Genomic DNA, 16,227 nt, shown 5'->3' on the forward strand with positions numbered 1-16,227 from the left:
TTTCTTGAACAAGCCAGGCTTTCTACTGACTAGGAGCCCCGGAGCTGGATTTTCTCTTTGCCTGGACAGCTTTTCTCCAATTTAAGCACCTTTTCTCAGAGTAACAGCTGTTCCCTCCATATAACTGCATAGTTGAATCCATTACGTCCCTTAAACTTTTGGCTCCATGAAACCTTTTTCAATGAAGCTTATTCTGAAAAACCTTAAAGTTGCAATGTGCCCCTGTATTCTCTCATCTTTCATCTCGTTCTACTTTTAACTCACCACTTTTGTGGAAGCTGTTTATACTTTCCTCAAGCCTCAATTTTCGCACATTATCTTATATCTACAGCTCACACACCAGTCTATTAAAAAAAAAAAAACAAAAAGCACACACAAAATAACCTTTGCGACCCCGGAAGTAAAAGCCAAGGGACCGGGTCAGAAAAAAAACCACTTCCGTTTCCGTACAGGAGCAAACAACATGGCTAAGGCCGGGGAAAAGAGGGGCGGCAGTGGTAAGAAAACCCTGAAAAGGAAAGCTGCTCCCGAAGAGCCGCAGGAGGCTGCAGTCGCGGGAGATGGGGCGGCGGGAAACGGGGTCCAGCCCCCGAAAGCGGCTGCCTTTCCCCCAGGCTTCAGCATTTCGGAGATTAAAAACAAACAGCGGCGACACTTGATGTTCACGCGGTGGAAGCAGCAGCAGCGGAAGGTAGCGGGGGCGGCGGCGGCGCATGCGCGGTGTCCCGCGCTGGGTCGGGGAGCACGGACGAATCCGCCCCGGCAGAGGGTTCATTTTCACGTGTGCGCTGTGTCTGGGATGGAAGCGTGATGCGGGGGCTCAGATGTCCTGGCTCCTTTGCGCTGCTTTGGAGAGTTACAGCCTTTTACAGGAGCATCAGGGCAGAGGGTTCCCGTCATTGCCAGCTCCTTCCTAGGAGCTCAAATCCTGCTCCCCCACTGAAAATCACTCTCTCTGCCCCTGGAAGGTGAAAGTTTCATCCCCTCTTCTTTGCCCAGTGCACCTAAAGTGGCTAATTTCCGGAACATGTAATGCAGGCAATAACGTAACAAGTCCAAACTCTTGATTCTGGAATTCCTGCACCACCTCTTACTGAAGTTAGTATCGCCAAGTTTCTAGTAGTTGTATTTTTTTTTCTTTACAGCCGTATATTGTTATGAGAGAGAAACATAAACATAGAGAAGTTTGAGCCATTTGTCCAAGGTCTTAGTGCGCTTTTGCTGTTGGAGGAAAGCATTTGCGTGTTTGCTTATCTTAAACGTTCACATGTAATAATCTTTGCTAGGCCTTTTTGGGGGCCTGGGATTGATTCTTTCTCATCATAAGTTCCAAGGTGCTACTGAAGTACATACAAGGGACCTCTAACCTGTTGTGGTATGCGAGTATGGGGAGGGAAATCCTACAAGACTTTTTGAAACTTTGATGTCTGAGATCTAATGGATTGAGAGTCCATAGACACTGGGGAAAAAAAGAATATTTACTATTGTGCGTAAAGCATTCTGTTCAGAAATTGGAAGATTAGATTTATAATTAATAATCCTAGCCGACCTTGCAAATTCTAATTTTAAAGTATATTTTGCTTATAAATAAGAGGATAGCTAATGATGATTTTATTGGAAACACACTAAAACTCTCGTTTCTGTTTATCTTTAGTGTTTTCCAAGAGAAGCACTGTCATAACCATGATCTTTAGAGATCAAAAACAAAAACATGGTTATGTGAAAAACATGGCTTGTGAAAAACAAAACTTGCTAATTTGTTTAGATATATATTTTGCACTTTCATAAACTTAAGTCCTTATAGTAAAAGTTAGTTAGTGAAATTGTAAGTGCTCAAATTTGCCATTTTTTAAGAAGCAAAACACTGTTAAATAAATCGTATTGGTTATCCATCTCATTTGGCTTACAGTAATTACCTTTATATTATACAGTAATATACCTTTATATTACAAAGGTTTCCATTCAAAATATTCATTGCATTAGTAATTTGTAGTTTCATTATGTGTTTGTGATATAAGTGAGTTTTCAATACTGATCTCCTGTTTTTAACTCTTTAGGAAAAGTTGGCAGCTAAAAAAAAATTGAAAAAAGAGAGAGAAGCTCTTGGTGATAAGGTAAATAAAAATTTGAACTTTCTACTATCTTAATGTTTCATGATATTACATTGATTTCTTAGGAAGTTTGTGAGATATTTCAGGAGTGTAAAAGGATTAAAAAAAAAAATACCATAGCAAACTCCTTTCTGTCCTTCACCCAGCCTAGCAAAATGTTGGAAGACCCTTTCCTGATTCTTCCTGATGGCTTTTCCTTCCAGAGACATCTACTCATAGGAAATTTTTCTTCTGTACTTCTTTATACTTTTGCAATGTATGTTGGTGTACCTAAACAATGGTGCTTTATATGTCACTTTATATGTTTGAGAGACAGAATCTTCTGACTTTGGGAATGGGGAAGTTCACCAAGTTAGGTCTAGGATTTAGCTCTTATGACTTGAAGCAAAGGCTTTTTGTCAGGTAAGGCTGGAGGAAGGCAATGTAGAGCCTCTTTAGTAGAATGAAATTATGTTAAAAATTAGAGCTGATATGGAGGACATGAAATCTGGATCAGTTATGGCAAAAAAAAAGGATTGAATGCTTTAAGAAAGAATTCTGCAACTATTGTGTTGATTAGAAGTACAGTCTCTACTGAAATTTTATAAAAGGACAACTCAATACATTGTTGCATAACCGGGTTATTTTCATTTTACATGTACATACTTTTAGGTTATGATTTATACTTGGAAAAATTTAAAATTCTCCCTACTTTAATTTTGTATCAAGTAGGAATTAAGAATACATACATACTAAACACTACTTCTTCATATAATCTCTTAACAGTATTAGGCTAAATCATGTGAAATTGTCACTCTTAGACTCTTTGACCTGCAAAATTCTATATATCAAGCAATGTTAGTATCTTTGAAAGTCTTCAATAATTTGTCACATTAATATACTAATTGCCATTTGATATTGTCACCATTCTCATTTTGGACTGAGAATGAATTCCTAGAATTATCTCCTTTAAATATTACTTAAAACTTATTATAGTATGTTTCATAATAAAATTCTGAATAGCTTATCAGTTCATATTTTCTTCATGTCTCTTATAGTTTACATGTATCTCTAATTAGTTTTTGTTAGTATAGTCTTATAAGTCTGTTCCTAGACCTTGATAACCATTTATATACAACTTCTAAGCTGAGCGTACTTGATTGTTGATTCTAACAGTATCTCATGTTGATATGCTGTACTATGTTCAGTAATTACTATGTTGTTGGACATTTACTGTTTATTTCTATTATGAATAGTGATGCTATATATTTCTTTGTATAGATTCCCCCCTTCATTCCTTACTGTAAATTCCCCAGAGTAGAATTACTCTGTCAGTTGCTAGGCTTGATGGTGTATGCCTATAACCCTAGTACTTAGGAGGCTGAAACGGCAGGATTGTAGGTTGGAGGCCAGCCTTAGAAATTAGCAAGACTCTCTGCAATTTAGCAAGACCCTGTTTCAAAACAAAAAAATAAAAAGGGCTGGGAATATAGCTCAGAGATAGAATACTCCTATGTTCATTCAATCCCCAGTACCAATAATAATAATAACTATTATTATTATTTGGCCAATGTATAGTTTTTGTTATAGATTCTGAAGTTTTCTGGATGTATTGAAACAATATGATATGCATGTATACACTTACTATTTTTTCAGTCCTTTGTTTGCTTTTCTTACTGTTTGATATTTTTCTCAGTGGTGGGTAATTATGATCCATGCTTCTTCTCTCTGCTACTTCTGTCTACTTTCATTTAATTCAACATTAGCCATCTTTTAAGTTTGTATATATTTTGCTCAGAAAAGCATTATTACTATTCAATTTTCTTATTAGTATTGATATAGCAATAGCAGTAGGTCAAAATGAGAACAGATTATGGCTTGAGGTTATTTATGGATTTCTTTCCCCCAACTGTACTGCAATAAATAATGTAAATACTTATGACAATCCTTTCTTTTTTATTTAGGCTCCCCCAAAGCCTGTACCCAAGACCATTGACAACCAACGAGTCTATGATGAAACCACAGTAGACCCTAATGATGAAGAGGTAACATTAGAAATCTTAAGTGAACTTGAATGATAAATTGAATAATTAATTGATAAGTCATATATTGGTATGTTATGGTAGGTGGTTGTGTAATAGACTGATCCAGTTATAATGCTGGCGTATTATCTTATTTGGTATAAGTTTTTTCATACTTAATTTTCTCAATAATGCCATAGAAAAATGCAATAAATGTTTATTTTCTATAAGTGAACCTAATTTCTGACTAGGTAAACTGTTATATTTATAATTTAATCTCCAAATAACATGTTTAATATTTTAAAAGAACCTTTCAAGCTGAGCATGGTGGCACATGTCTATAATCCAAATACTTGAGAAGCTGAGATAGGAAGATTGCAGTTTCAAGGCCAGCCTCTGTAACTTAGCAAAACCCTGTTTCAAAAATAAAAAGTTCTGGTGATCTAGCTGAGAGGTAGAGCATCTTTGAGTTCAATCAAAAAAAGAATCCTTCGTACTGTAAATGTTTGTAGTTTTGTTCAATTCTAAGGATAATAGTTGATAATACTTTTTGTATTCTCATAAAACTTGATTTTAAGATAACCTCTCACTTTGCATGTTTTCTATTTAGTTTGCTACACTGCAGTTAATCAGGGCTTTAAAACTTTGAGTATGCTTGTACACATGAATTTTCTTAAAGTAGTATGACAAGAAAATCTGGGAATGTAATTGGAAGAAAGAATGTCTTGTTAGGGAGAAAAGAAGACCACAAATTTCTAGTTTAGCTGCAGGAAAAAAAAAGATGAAAAGATGATTTTTAAATCAGAGAAAATAATTTCGTAGTGAATAGAAGCTTCTCTAGATTAAAAAAAACTTGGTAATTGATTGTTTTCAATTAATACTGCTTTTAACATATTTTCACCTTTCCTTCAATATAGTTAGTTGTTCAGTCATCCCAGTCTTCTAGCAAATGAGTATTGATTGTGCACTTATGTTTTGGGACCTGTTTTAAGGATTTGTGATCTCCTCAGTGTACCAAACACACTTACAAATGGGGTGTGTGTGTGTGTGTGTGTGTGTGTGTGTGTATATATATGTTTTTACTTATGATATTGAACTTAAAATGTTACTTGAGATCATATGATTGGATTTTACCTTTGTATTCAGTGTGACAATATTTAATGTCAATTATTGACACAGACATACGTCTGCCATTTTATTTCTCAAAATATATCTTGTTTTTTTCCTTTCTTTTTTGACTGCTATCTTTTGTATTAGACAGTTGTTTTAGTATGCCATTTTAATTCCTCTTGATTTTTTAATGCTGTATTTTTTAGTGGTTGCTCTTAGAATTAATTACAACATGTTCAGAGTCAGGGATTGCACTGTGGTAGAGTACTGCTCATTTAGCATTCACAGGGCCATGTGTTCTCTCTCCACCGTTGGGGAGGGGGGATTTACAGCATGCATCAGGGCCAGAGGTAATATGCAGCGGTATAGTGCTGCTTGTTTGGCATGCACAGGGCCCTGTGCTCTATCTCCAGCATTGGAAAAAAACAAAAGAGAACATGCATATTTTATTATTGCTTGTTTCAAACAAATACTGACACAATTCCAATAAAATATAACAAGTTCGTGCTAGCATAGCTTTGTTTCCTCTAACCTTATTCATGTTATTGTCATATGTACCACATCTGTCTGTTATAAACCTAGTGTCATAATTACTGCTTTAAGCAGTTTCATGTTTTTCAAAGAAATTTAGTACACAAATAGTCTTTTATGTCTTTATATTTACCATTTACATTATCCTTTTGTTCATCCTCTGCATCTAAGTTACCACTTTCTTTCAGCTTGTAGGACTTCCCTTAATCTATTTTTATAGCAGATTTAATAGCAAATTACCTGTTTTTATCATATAATAGGCATATTTTGCATTTATTTATTTATTTATTTATTTATTTATTTATTTATTTATTTGTGGTACTGGGGTTCCTGGAAGCCCTTCTACCTCCGGGCTACACTCCCAGGCCTATTTTTATTTTTGGAAATAGGGTTTCTTAACCCAGCACAGCTGGCTTTGAACCTGTGTGATCCTCCTGTTTCTGCCTCCCAAACACGGGGATTACAAGTGTGCGTCACCACACCCGGCTCTGCCTTTATTTTTAAAAGATGGTTTTGCAAAGCATAAAGTTCTCAGCTTTTGTCTTTTAATATTTTGAAATTATTATTCCACTATGTTTTATCCTTCAATATTTCCTACTAATTGTTATTTCCCTGTGCCTTCTTTTATGTCTTTCAAATATTTCTGGTGTTGGCCTTTAACTGTTCGGCTCAAATGTGTTTAGGTATAGTTCTTTTTATCCTACATGGGAATCGCTGAGCTTCTTGAATTTTTAACATTTTTCATAAAATTTGTGGTGTTTTCAGCCATTACTTCCACAAATAGTTTTTCTGTCCCTTTTGCCCTTCTGGTGATCCTTTTTACACATAATGTTATATAACATTTGACATTATTATAAAAGTTTCCTCAGCTTTGTCTAGTGATTGTTTTCTATTCTTCAGACTAGAATAACATATTAGTCAATTTTCAGGTTTATTGATTCTTTCACAATGTCAGATCTGCCATTATATCTGTGTTTTCCTTTAAGTTGTAGACTATGTTAAATAGAGCTGCTTTGATGTCTTGGCTAAATTCAACACCTGAACCCACTTAGTAACTAAGACTATTTCTTTCCTGATTTGGGGTCATACTTTGTTTCTTATATACCTAATAGATTTTTGGTTGAAAATTGGGCATTTCGGGCAAAATATTACAGCATCTCTGGGTATATTTATTTACTTATATTTGGTGTTTTAGTAATTTGCCTGAACTTAAACTTTGGAATCTTCCAGTAGTTAGGCAGAGAGTATAGGTACAAAGTTGTTGAGACACCTGTGCCCCTAAGAAATGCATACCTTTTTACCGTCTGAGCTGTGTATGGGTTTAGGAATGTCTTCAAAAATTGCAGCAAGTTCTCAAGAATCCCTTGCCTTCCTCATTTGGTGGGTTCTTTCTCCATCTTCCCCCAACATGTATGCCAGTCGTGGATTTGTGTGGAGATTACCCTAGCTACTCTTTGGCTTTTTTTTTTTTTTTCCCAGTACTGGGGATGGAACTAAAGGTATTCTACTTCCAAGCTAGCTACATCTCCAGCCCTATTTTTTTTTTAAATTCTTTATTTTGAAACAGGGTCTCACTGAGTTGCAAAGAGCCTAAGTAGCTGAGGCTGTCTGTTAACTGTGATCTTGTCTTAGCTTCCCAAAAGCTGGGATTATAAGCATGCGCCACTACGCGTCACAACTCCCTGAACTGGATCTGCAACCCTTGATTGGCAAAGCTGTGTGGGTTTCACCTCCATCTTTGTAATACCTTTGCACATTTTGGTAGCCATTTTTCTAGAATAGATGTCTCAGTTTGTGTCCTGAAATAATTTTTGATAATTTTATTTAGGGAATTTATCCAACTTCTTTGGGTTGCCATTTACACTAGTCCCTTTGCCGCCTTTGAATTGGTCAGCTAGGTCAATGTCAAACAATTCTTTCAAATCCCGGTCCAGCAGAGTGTTTGATATAAAATTATTTCTTCTCTGTTCTCAGGTTGCTTACGATGAAGCTACAGATGAATTTGCCTCTTACTTCAACAGACAAACATCTCCCAAGATTCTCATCACAACATCAGACAGACCTCATGGGGTAAACACGCGTTGATTTGTAATGGTTATTTAATTCTTAATTCTCTTATATTACTCCTATTTCAAATACATTCAGAAGAGTTAGTCAATTGCTTTAGATAATGCTTAGGGGTAAGCTAAATAAAAATAACTTGTGATATGATGTAAATTCACTAAGCATGATTCTTTGGGAAAGGTTATCAGTCGCAGTACTATTAACATTTTGGGCTCAGTAATCTTTGTTATGGTTCTCTATAGGATCTATATCAGCTTCCCCAGCCTCTGTTCACTCAATGCCAGTAGAAACAACAAATGTACCTAAACATTGCCAAGTGTCTTTTGGTGGAGCAAATTCACCCCTTGTTGAGAACCACTGCTTTAGCATAACTTTTGATAAAACAACATTGTCCTGATTTCGTTCTTTCCCCAATCTTGCACTCTGTTTATACATCATCTAAAATAATTGCTAGTCCCTTCTGAGAATATATCACATAACATTTTATTCTTTTTCGTTTTTGAGAACTTTTGTTACTTTATTTTGCAGAGAACAGTACGACTTTGTGAACAGCTCTCCACAGTTATACCAGATTCACATGTTTATTACAGAAGAGGATTGGCTCTGAAAAAAATTATTCCTCAGTGCATCTCAAGAGATTTCACAGATCTCATCGTTATTAATGAAGATCGTAAAACTCCAAGTATCCTTTTTTATGAAAGTTTTTCTCTCCTTTTTAAAGTATATATATTTTTATTTATTTTTTGCGGGTCTGGGGATGGAACCCAGGGGCATTCAACCCCCAAGCTACACTCCCTGCCCTCTTTTTTATTCTTTATTTTGAAACCAGGTCTCACTGAGTTGCAGAAGGCCTCACTAAGTAGCTGAGGCTGTCTGCGAACTGCGATCCTCAGGTCTCAGCCTCCCGAATTCTGGGATTACAAGCGTGAGCCACCACGCCCAGCTTTAAAATATATTTTTAAAAATAAAATATTTCCTAGAAAATTATGCATCTCTACCCAAGATTCTACAAACTGACTTTTTCTTTTATTCAGCAAACATTTATCAGGCACATGGTATGGCCAAGACATTGTTTGGATCCTTAGATAAAGAATGCAGAGATAAAACAAGAAACAGCCTCAGGGAATTCATCCAATTTATCCTAACATAATACAATGTGAATAGAACAATTTGAGAAATATAGGATATAGTAGAAACCCTGTGCCTAGCAAACACCACCTTGGGTATATCAGGGAGGGAGAATTTAAGAGAGGAAGAGATGCTTAAGCCGGATCTAGGTGGGTCAGAGAGAAAAGAGGGGAAAAAGGCGGAGAGTACTCAGTGCAGAGGGGCCTTCCTTGGAAAGGAGGCTGCCCTTGGGCATCTGTATATATTTTGGTATAGCTAGATTTTTATATTCCTAGAGCTAGTATGACAGGATTAAGTTTTTAAGATAGGAATTTGAGTCCATATTATGTGATTGATAGTTTAACAATGAAATTATTCCTGTGAGTCTCAAATCTGAAGTAAATGTGTCACCTGAAACCAATGTATTTCAGTTTTGAGATAAAAGATACAAAGTGTGTCTACCTTTGGTTTTGTTGTTGCTATTGTTTTACTTACTTATTGATGAATAATGGCTATGAATTCAGTAGTTTTAAGGGTTACCAGTCAGAATTATTAAAATAACGATTTACAGAGATGAGCAACAGGACTTACTATGAACACTGATTTTTTTTCCCCCCAGTACTAGGGAATTCTACCAAAGGGCATTCTACCTCTGAGCTACACCCCCAGCCCAATATTTTATTCTTTATTTTGAAATGGGGTCTCACTGAGTTGCAAAGAGCTTCACCAAGTAGTAGTTGAGGAGTTGAGGCTGTCCTTGAACTGTGATCCTCCTATCTCAGCCTCCCAAATGCTGGAATTACAAGAGTGCACCACCACGCCCAGCTAACACTGATCTTTTTAAATTAATTTTTTAAAAGGCTGTGTGTGTGTGTTGTGCTCAATTGAACCTAGGGATATTCTACCTCTAAGCTGCATCCTAGACAGGTTTTATTTCTTATTTGCAAAAAGAGTCTTGCAAATTTGCTAAGAATGTCACTGAAGCTGGCTTCAAACCTGCAATCCTCCTTTTTCAGTCTCCCAAATACTGGGATTACAGATGTGCATCAACATGCCTGGCTTAAAGGCTTTATTTTTAAGAGAATAGTTGCCTATTTTTTTAAAATGTCCCCCAAAATAAAGTGGCATGGTTTGTTTTCATCTCTATTTTTGGCAGTTAAAAAATTATTGTCAATCGTTTCAAGGCTGCTAGTAACTCTTTGCTAAGAAGCAGGCATTCATTCAATTTACCTTTTTAAAAAATATTTAACATCTCTTTAAATATAACATTTGTTACTGAGATATTTTATGTAGGCACACATATTTCACATCTGTCTGTATCCTTCCAAAAGCTTACATTGCCTTTTCTTCATAAAATTTTACTATCTTTTTACCTAGAATGTGGAAATAGTTTTCTGTTTGGTAATCTTGTAGGATATACTGTCAGTCTCTTTTCTTCATTACTGAAATAGGTATGACTCGTGTTTTGCATGATTTGTGCCAGGAAATAGTAATAACAACGCTTCTTGTACAATGTAGGTCCATAAAAAGATTTTTTTAGAAACCACTGAATTTGAGTTTTGTACTTTGCATTTGACATCAACCCCAGCTTAGTGGGAATGTTCTAGAAATGATTCAAACCTTAATTTGGATTGAAAATAATGACTTTTATACCTCCTAACTCCTTAATGTTTTATGATTTTCTCAATGTGCAAATGATACAGAAATACTCGGCTTTACTTCATGACCTTGACCCTGTGGTGACTCAAAAGAATTCAAATGTTTGCTGATAATCTGCAGGGTGGTAGGCACTAATACCTGCAAGAAACAGATCTATTTCCAAAAGTTAACAAATTCAGTTAGGTGGGAAGAAAGGTATTTTCATGATTGTGACTTAATGCCACACTGATGTCTTTTATTCTGTAGATGAGTCAGTGATAGAATATGTGAAATTACCTATGATGGGATCCAGTTTTTCACCTACATGTGAGAAACTGTGGAACAGATTAAATGACAGTCAAGTCCCATGGCTTAGTACTTAAGAGAACCAAGGGATAAAGATAAATAAAGTCTGTATTAGAAAATGCACTTGAAGTAGAAGAGGTAGGACCAACCACATAGTGTCTTCATGACCTAGATGGGAAGAATATCAAGAATCTTGATTCAGTAACAGTCAGGAGGAAGCTGTAATAGTGAGAATTTGTGAAGATGAAAGCAGTAAGATTTGGTTGGGGGAGGGATGTTGAAGATAGCCAAAGATGGCAGCATAAATTTATATATCTCTTTTGTGCAGATAGGCTTCAAACATTCTGTTTGGAGCTACATTTAGGGGTTTTTTTTTTTTTTTTTGCAGTAGTAGTAATAGTAGTAATAGTAGTAGTAGTAGTAGTAGTAGTAGTAGTAGTAGTAGTAGTAGTAATGGAACCCTGAGACATTCTACCTCACAGCTACACCTCTAGCCCTATTTTTTATTCTTAAATTTTGAACAGGGTCTAAGTTGCAGATGGGCTAAGTACCTGAAGCTATCTGTGAACCTGCGATCCTCTTGTCTCAGCATCCCAAGTACTGGAATTACAAGTGTGCACCACCATGCCTGGATTGAACCTAGGACCATGTTACCTCTGAACTACATCCCCAGTCTGATTTTATTCTTTGAAACAGGGTCTCATTAAGCTGCAGAGGGCCTCACTAAGTAGCTCAGGCTGGATCCTCTTGTCTCAGCCTCCCAAGTACTGGAATTACAAATGTGCACCACCACGCCCGGCTCAGGTTCATTTTATTTTAAGAATCAGATGAAACAATGTTTGAAAACATTACTAAAAATGCTTGTATTCCCCGTGCTTGGGAGGCAGAGACAGGAGGATTGCGCATGTTCAAAGCCAGCTTTGCTGGTTTAAGAGACCCTGTTTCCAAATAAAAAATATAAAATAGGTCTGGGAGTGCAGCCCAGAGGTAGAAGGGTTTCATCTCCAGTACCACCAAAAAAAAAAAAAAAAAAAGAATCAGATGAAACAATGTTTGAAAACATTAAAAAATAAAAGGAGCGGGGCATGGTGGCACACGCTTGTAATCCCCTTGCTTGGGAGGCGGAGACAGGAGGATCACACAGGTTCGAAGCCAGCTGTGCTGGCTTAAGAGACCCTGTTTCCAAATAAAAAGTATAAAAAATAGGTCTGGGAGTGTAGCCCAGAGATAGAAGGGCTTCCAGAAACCCCAGTACCACCAAAAAAAAAAAAAAAAAAAAAAAAGCCCTGGCTGTTGAATAACAGCCAAAATGTATTAATTGAAATGTAAAGGAGAGATTAAAGCTGGGTTGTGCTACAAAGACTTGAGAAATGTTGAATAGTTAAAAATCTGTTTGTTACAGCCAGAACTCTTAGAGCCCTTGGGTTGTTAGCCCTGCTGATGGTAATAGGTGTGTTATATTTTATCTGTGATTTATTACTTTGTTGATAACTTGTGGTACAGTAGTCTTAAGTATATCTCAAGAAATATTAATAATCTTGATTTTCAACAAGGGCACTTAGGAATTTTTGGGCCTGAATAGTGGTTATTAAGGAGGTTTTTTCACCTACTTTATTTGAAAGCCCAACATAACCCTGTTGAGGGTGATAACTATATTTTAAAAAGAAAAAAGAGCTGAGCATGGTGGCACACACCTATAATCCCAGTATTTGGGAGGCTGACAGGAGGATCACAAGTTCAAGGAAGTCTCAGCAAGTCAGTGACACCCTATTTAAAAAAAAAAACAAAAACGCTGAGGGTGTAGCTGAGATGGTGAATTCTATCATTCAGCTACACCCTCGACCCTTTTTCTTTTTTTGACATACGGTCTCTCAGAGTTGCTGAGGCTGGCCTCTAGCCTATAATCATGTCTCAGACTCCCAAGTACTGAGATTACAGGCATGCATTACCATGCCTAATCTATTTTCTTAAGAAATTATCCTAGCTTAATCTCTCTTCTGGAAAGATTTAGGGTGTATAATAAAAGTATTAGTTAACCCAGAGGAATACACACATTGAAAGAGTTCAGTGTGCTTCTTAACTTTTATACACAGATGGGCTTATTTTGAGTCACTTGCCAAATGGTCCAACTGCTCACTTTAAATTGAGCAGTGTTCGTCTTCGTAAAGAGATAAAGGTAAGTTTAAAAATACCCCTTGATCAGTATTGCTTCATGTTGATTAGATTCCTATAGATCCAATTCATTTTAATTTTTTGTCTCCTGATTAAATCGATAATGCTGTTTACTGGGTTTTGTGAGATGGTGATTGAGTTATGGCAGGCAAGCCATAGCCCTCATTTACCATGACACACACTGATTTTTCTAAAGGAATTTTTTGTTTTGGTGCATTCACTGCATATTAAAATACTTAATACATTTTAATGAATTTCAGCTATATGTGGTAATTTGACATTTAAAAAAAAAACCTTGAAATTCTCAAACTTGCTGTCTAAATTCTGATATTTGAAATGACATGGAAAGGTGCTGTTTTGCCAGTTAGCTTAATTTTTTTCCCCCATTATATTTGTAGAGAAGAGGCAAAGACCCCACAGAACATGTACCTGAAATAATTCTGAATAATTTTACAACACGGCTGGGTCATTCAATTGGACGAATGTTTGCTTCTCTCTTTCCTCATAATCCTCAATTTATCGGAAGGCAGGTTGCCACATTCCACAATCAACGGGATTATATCTTCTTCAGGTTTCACAGGTGAGGAACTTTGTCTTGGACTTTTATATCAGTCATTAAACACTTTCAATCTGAACCTATTTTCTGTGTGTACATGAGAGAGAGACACACACACACACAGACACACACAGACACACCCATACAGGAGAGCAAACCCAGGGTTAAACATGAATCTATTTTTCTAATAATAACAAATCTTTTAAGACCTATTTAAGGAAATTAGTGTGAATAAATCCAACAATTATTTCTTTAGCATTTTAACATTAACACTTATTTTGTCTTTGAAGGTACATATTTAAGAGTGAAAAGAAAGTGGGAATTCAGGAACTTGGACCACGTTTTACCTTAAAATTAAGATCTCTTCAGAAAGGAACCTTTGATTCTAAATATGGAGAGTATGAATGGATACATAAGGTATGTGCTTACCGTGTGGAAACACCATTTAATAATTTCAGAAGAATGAAATGAATGTCGGGTGTGGTGGCGCACACTTGTAATCCCTGCGCTTGGGAGGCTGAGACAGGAGGATCGCACAGGTTCGAAGCCAGCCTCAGCTACTTAGTGAGACCGTGTTTCCAAATAAAATATAAAAAAAAGGTCTGGGAGTATAGCCCGGAGGTAGAAAGCCTCTGGGTTCCACCCTCAGTACCACCAAAAAAAAAAAAAAAAAAAAAAGAAGAATGAAATGAGAAGGAAGCCATATATTTTAAACTTTGGGCATTTATACCTTAAACAGTGCATACTTTAAGCTGTGTAGGCTTCTGAGTTTCTTCCTCCATGAGCCAGATAGTCAATCTGACGTAGTATTTGGGTCTCATGGTTTTTCAAAAAACTCTGGTTTTTAAAAATTATCACCTTAGTGATGTAAATTCTGGGGCCCCAGACCTACTGGAGTAGGAGGAGGATGTGGCCCAGCATCTGTTTTTAACAATTGCAGTGTGATCTTACTGCATGCTTCTAGAACTACTGCTATAAAACTTTCATCAAGTTTGGAGATCAGAAACCATAATTGAAAAATGTCAATATTGTGAAACATTCTTTTCTATTTTTCAGCAATTGTATATATTTAAATGACATTTTTACTTTAGAGTTATATACTTTACAGATGCAGAAAAGTAACTTCAGCACATTAATACTAGACCCAAGACTTAACTATTTAGGGTCTCAGTGACAAACCCAGAGTTTTTCAGTACTAGCATTTATTATCTTAACCTACATTGTATTTCATTATTTTTTTTCTTTCAGCCTCGGGAAATGGATACAAGTAGAAGAAAATTCCATTTATAAAGTACTGAAAAAACAGTATTGGATTTTGCTGAATATACCTATTTTGAATTTGGTAAATTTGTGATAGAATGTCCTTTTCAAAATGACATTTGTTGATTTCATAAACCTTTCATGTCTGAACAGTGCCATGAATTGCCCCCTTATTTATGTAGCAAATACTGAAATAATTTTGGTGAGAGTTGAGAAGTTGTCATTTAGATTTTCTAGAATAATACAAGCTTATAAGAATAGAGTTTCAAGCAACTTTAAGATTTTGAAGCAGTGTTGCAAACTGCTGAAGCTGCTCTTTGGTTCCTGTTACTCAGCTCTGCCTCATTACATGGCACTTTAGCATTTCCATTTGGGCCTTGTCTCAAATTCTGAAGATTTTCTTCTTCTAATGGAATTCTTATTTCCAGTCTTCTCTCTCTGCTCCCATTTGAGTCTTCTTGTGACAAAGTAATTAACTACCAGGTATAACTGGTAATACTTCTATTACCAGTTATAGGTATATAACTGGTAATACTTCTATTACCAGTTATAGGTAATAGAAGAAATGTCTTTTAAAGTATTTTTATTAAAATAATTAGCCCTGTAAATAACTCAAAGATAGAAATGGAAACTTGGCTCCTTCCAACATTTTGAAACTTATTTTGAATTCCTTAGCAGTCTTGAAATGTAAAGCAGAAAATTAAAAGAGCGGGTGGAACAAAACACTAAAAATTTTGCATAAACCCCTTCAGATGTCCAGAAAAGTTTATTATTTCATACCAATCATAAAGCAAAGCATTTTTATACTAAGTCTTTTATTGTATGCTGCCGCCAGTGTATATGAAATAATTAACCTTGTGAAATAGAAATTCATGAAAATTCAGAGGTAGATGTTAAGGACTGACAAAAGTAGAAGTTTGAATATTATGGCACATGTGTTAAAGAGAAGCTTTTGTACAGGCTTCAAATTTAGCTCGAATATCCACTGGTTCATGAGAAGTGGTTTGGGAAACCTGAAAATAGGAAAAAAAAAAAAAGGTGAATTAGGATGAAGGATCAAAGAATATAGACTTTTACATTTTCTTCATGAATATTTAGTTGCCCTTTTTTACTTTCTCAGATTAATAAACTGTTCATGTCCTTTGATCTTTTCCTGGTCTAGTGGCATTCAGTATCATCCTCTTTAAAGAGATGGTTGGGAGCAGCAGTGTTGATCTAGACTGCTGCATGGTTAAGGGGGTGAACAACCAATACCCCACAATTATGCTATGTTATTAAAATACTATGTTTAAAAGTTAGATATCTTAAATGCATTTTGGGATATAATCCAAAGAGTATCTGTAATACTTTTAGATTCATTTAAATGTCAGTT

At 35.9% G+C, this 16,227-nt stretch overlaps 1 protein-coding gene across 1 annotated transcript; it reads left to right on the forward strand.

Annotated features, from left to right (window-relative positions):
* Positions 1-457: 457 nt before the first annotated feature.
* On the forward strand, positions 458-14,885 carry RPF1 (ribosome production factor 1 homolog; the record flags this gene model as incomplete). The annotated part of the gene is made up of 9 exons (XM_080692336.1): positions 458-691; positions 2,058-2,114; positions 4,055-4,135; positions 7,727-7,822; positions 8,345-8,498; positions 12,961-13,043; positions 13,438-13,619; positions 13,886-14,012; positions 14,844-14,885. The coding sequence occupies exons 1-9, from the start codon at positions 464-466 to the stop codon at positions 14,883-14,885; spliced, it is 1,050 nt and encodes a 349-aa protein (XP_080548462.1). The 5' UTR covers positions 458-463.
* Between the last annotated feature and the right edge of the window lie 1,342 nt (positions 14,886-16,227).

Source organism: Muscardinus avellanarius, assembly GCF_963383645.1.
Source record: "Muscardinus avellanarius genome assembly, chromosome: 3".
NCBI classification, from domain to species: Eukaryota; Metazoa; Chordata; class Mammalia; order Rodentia; family Gliridae; genus Muscardinus; species Muscardinus avellanarius.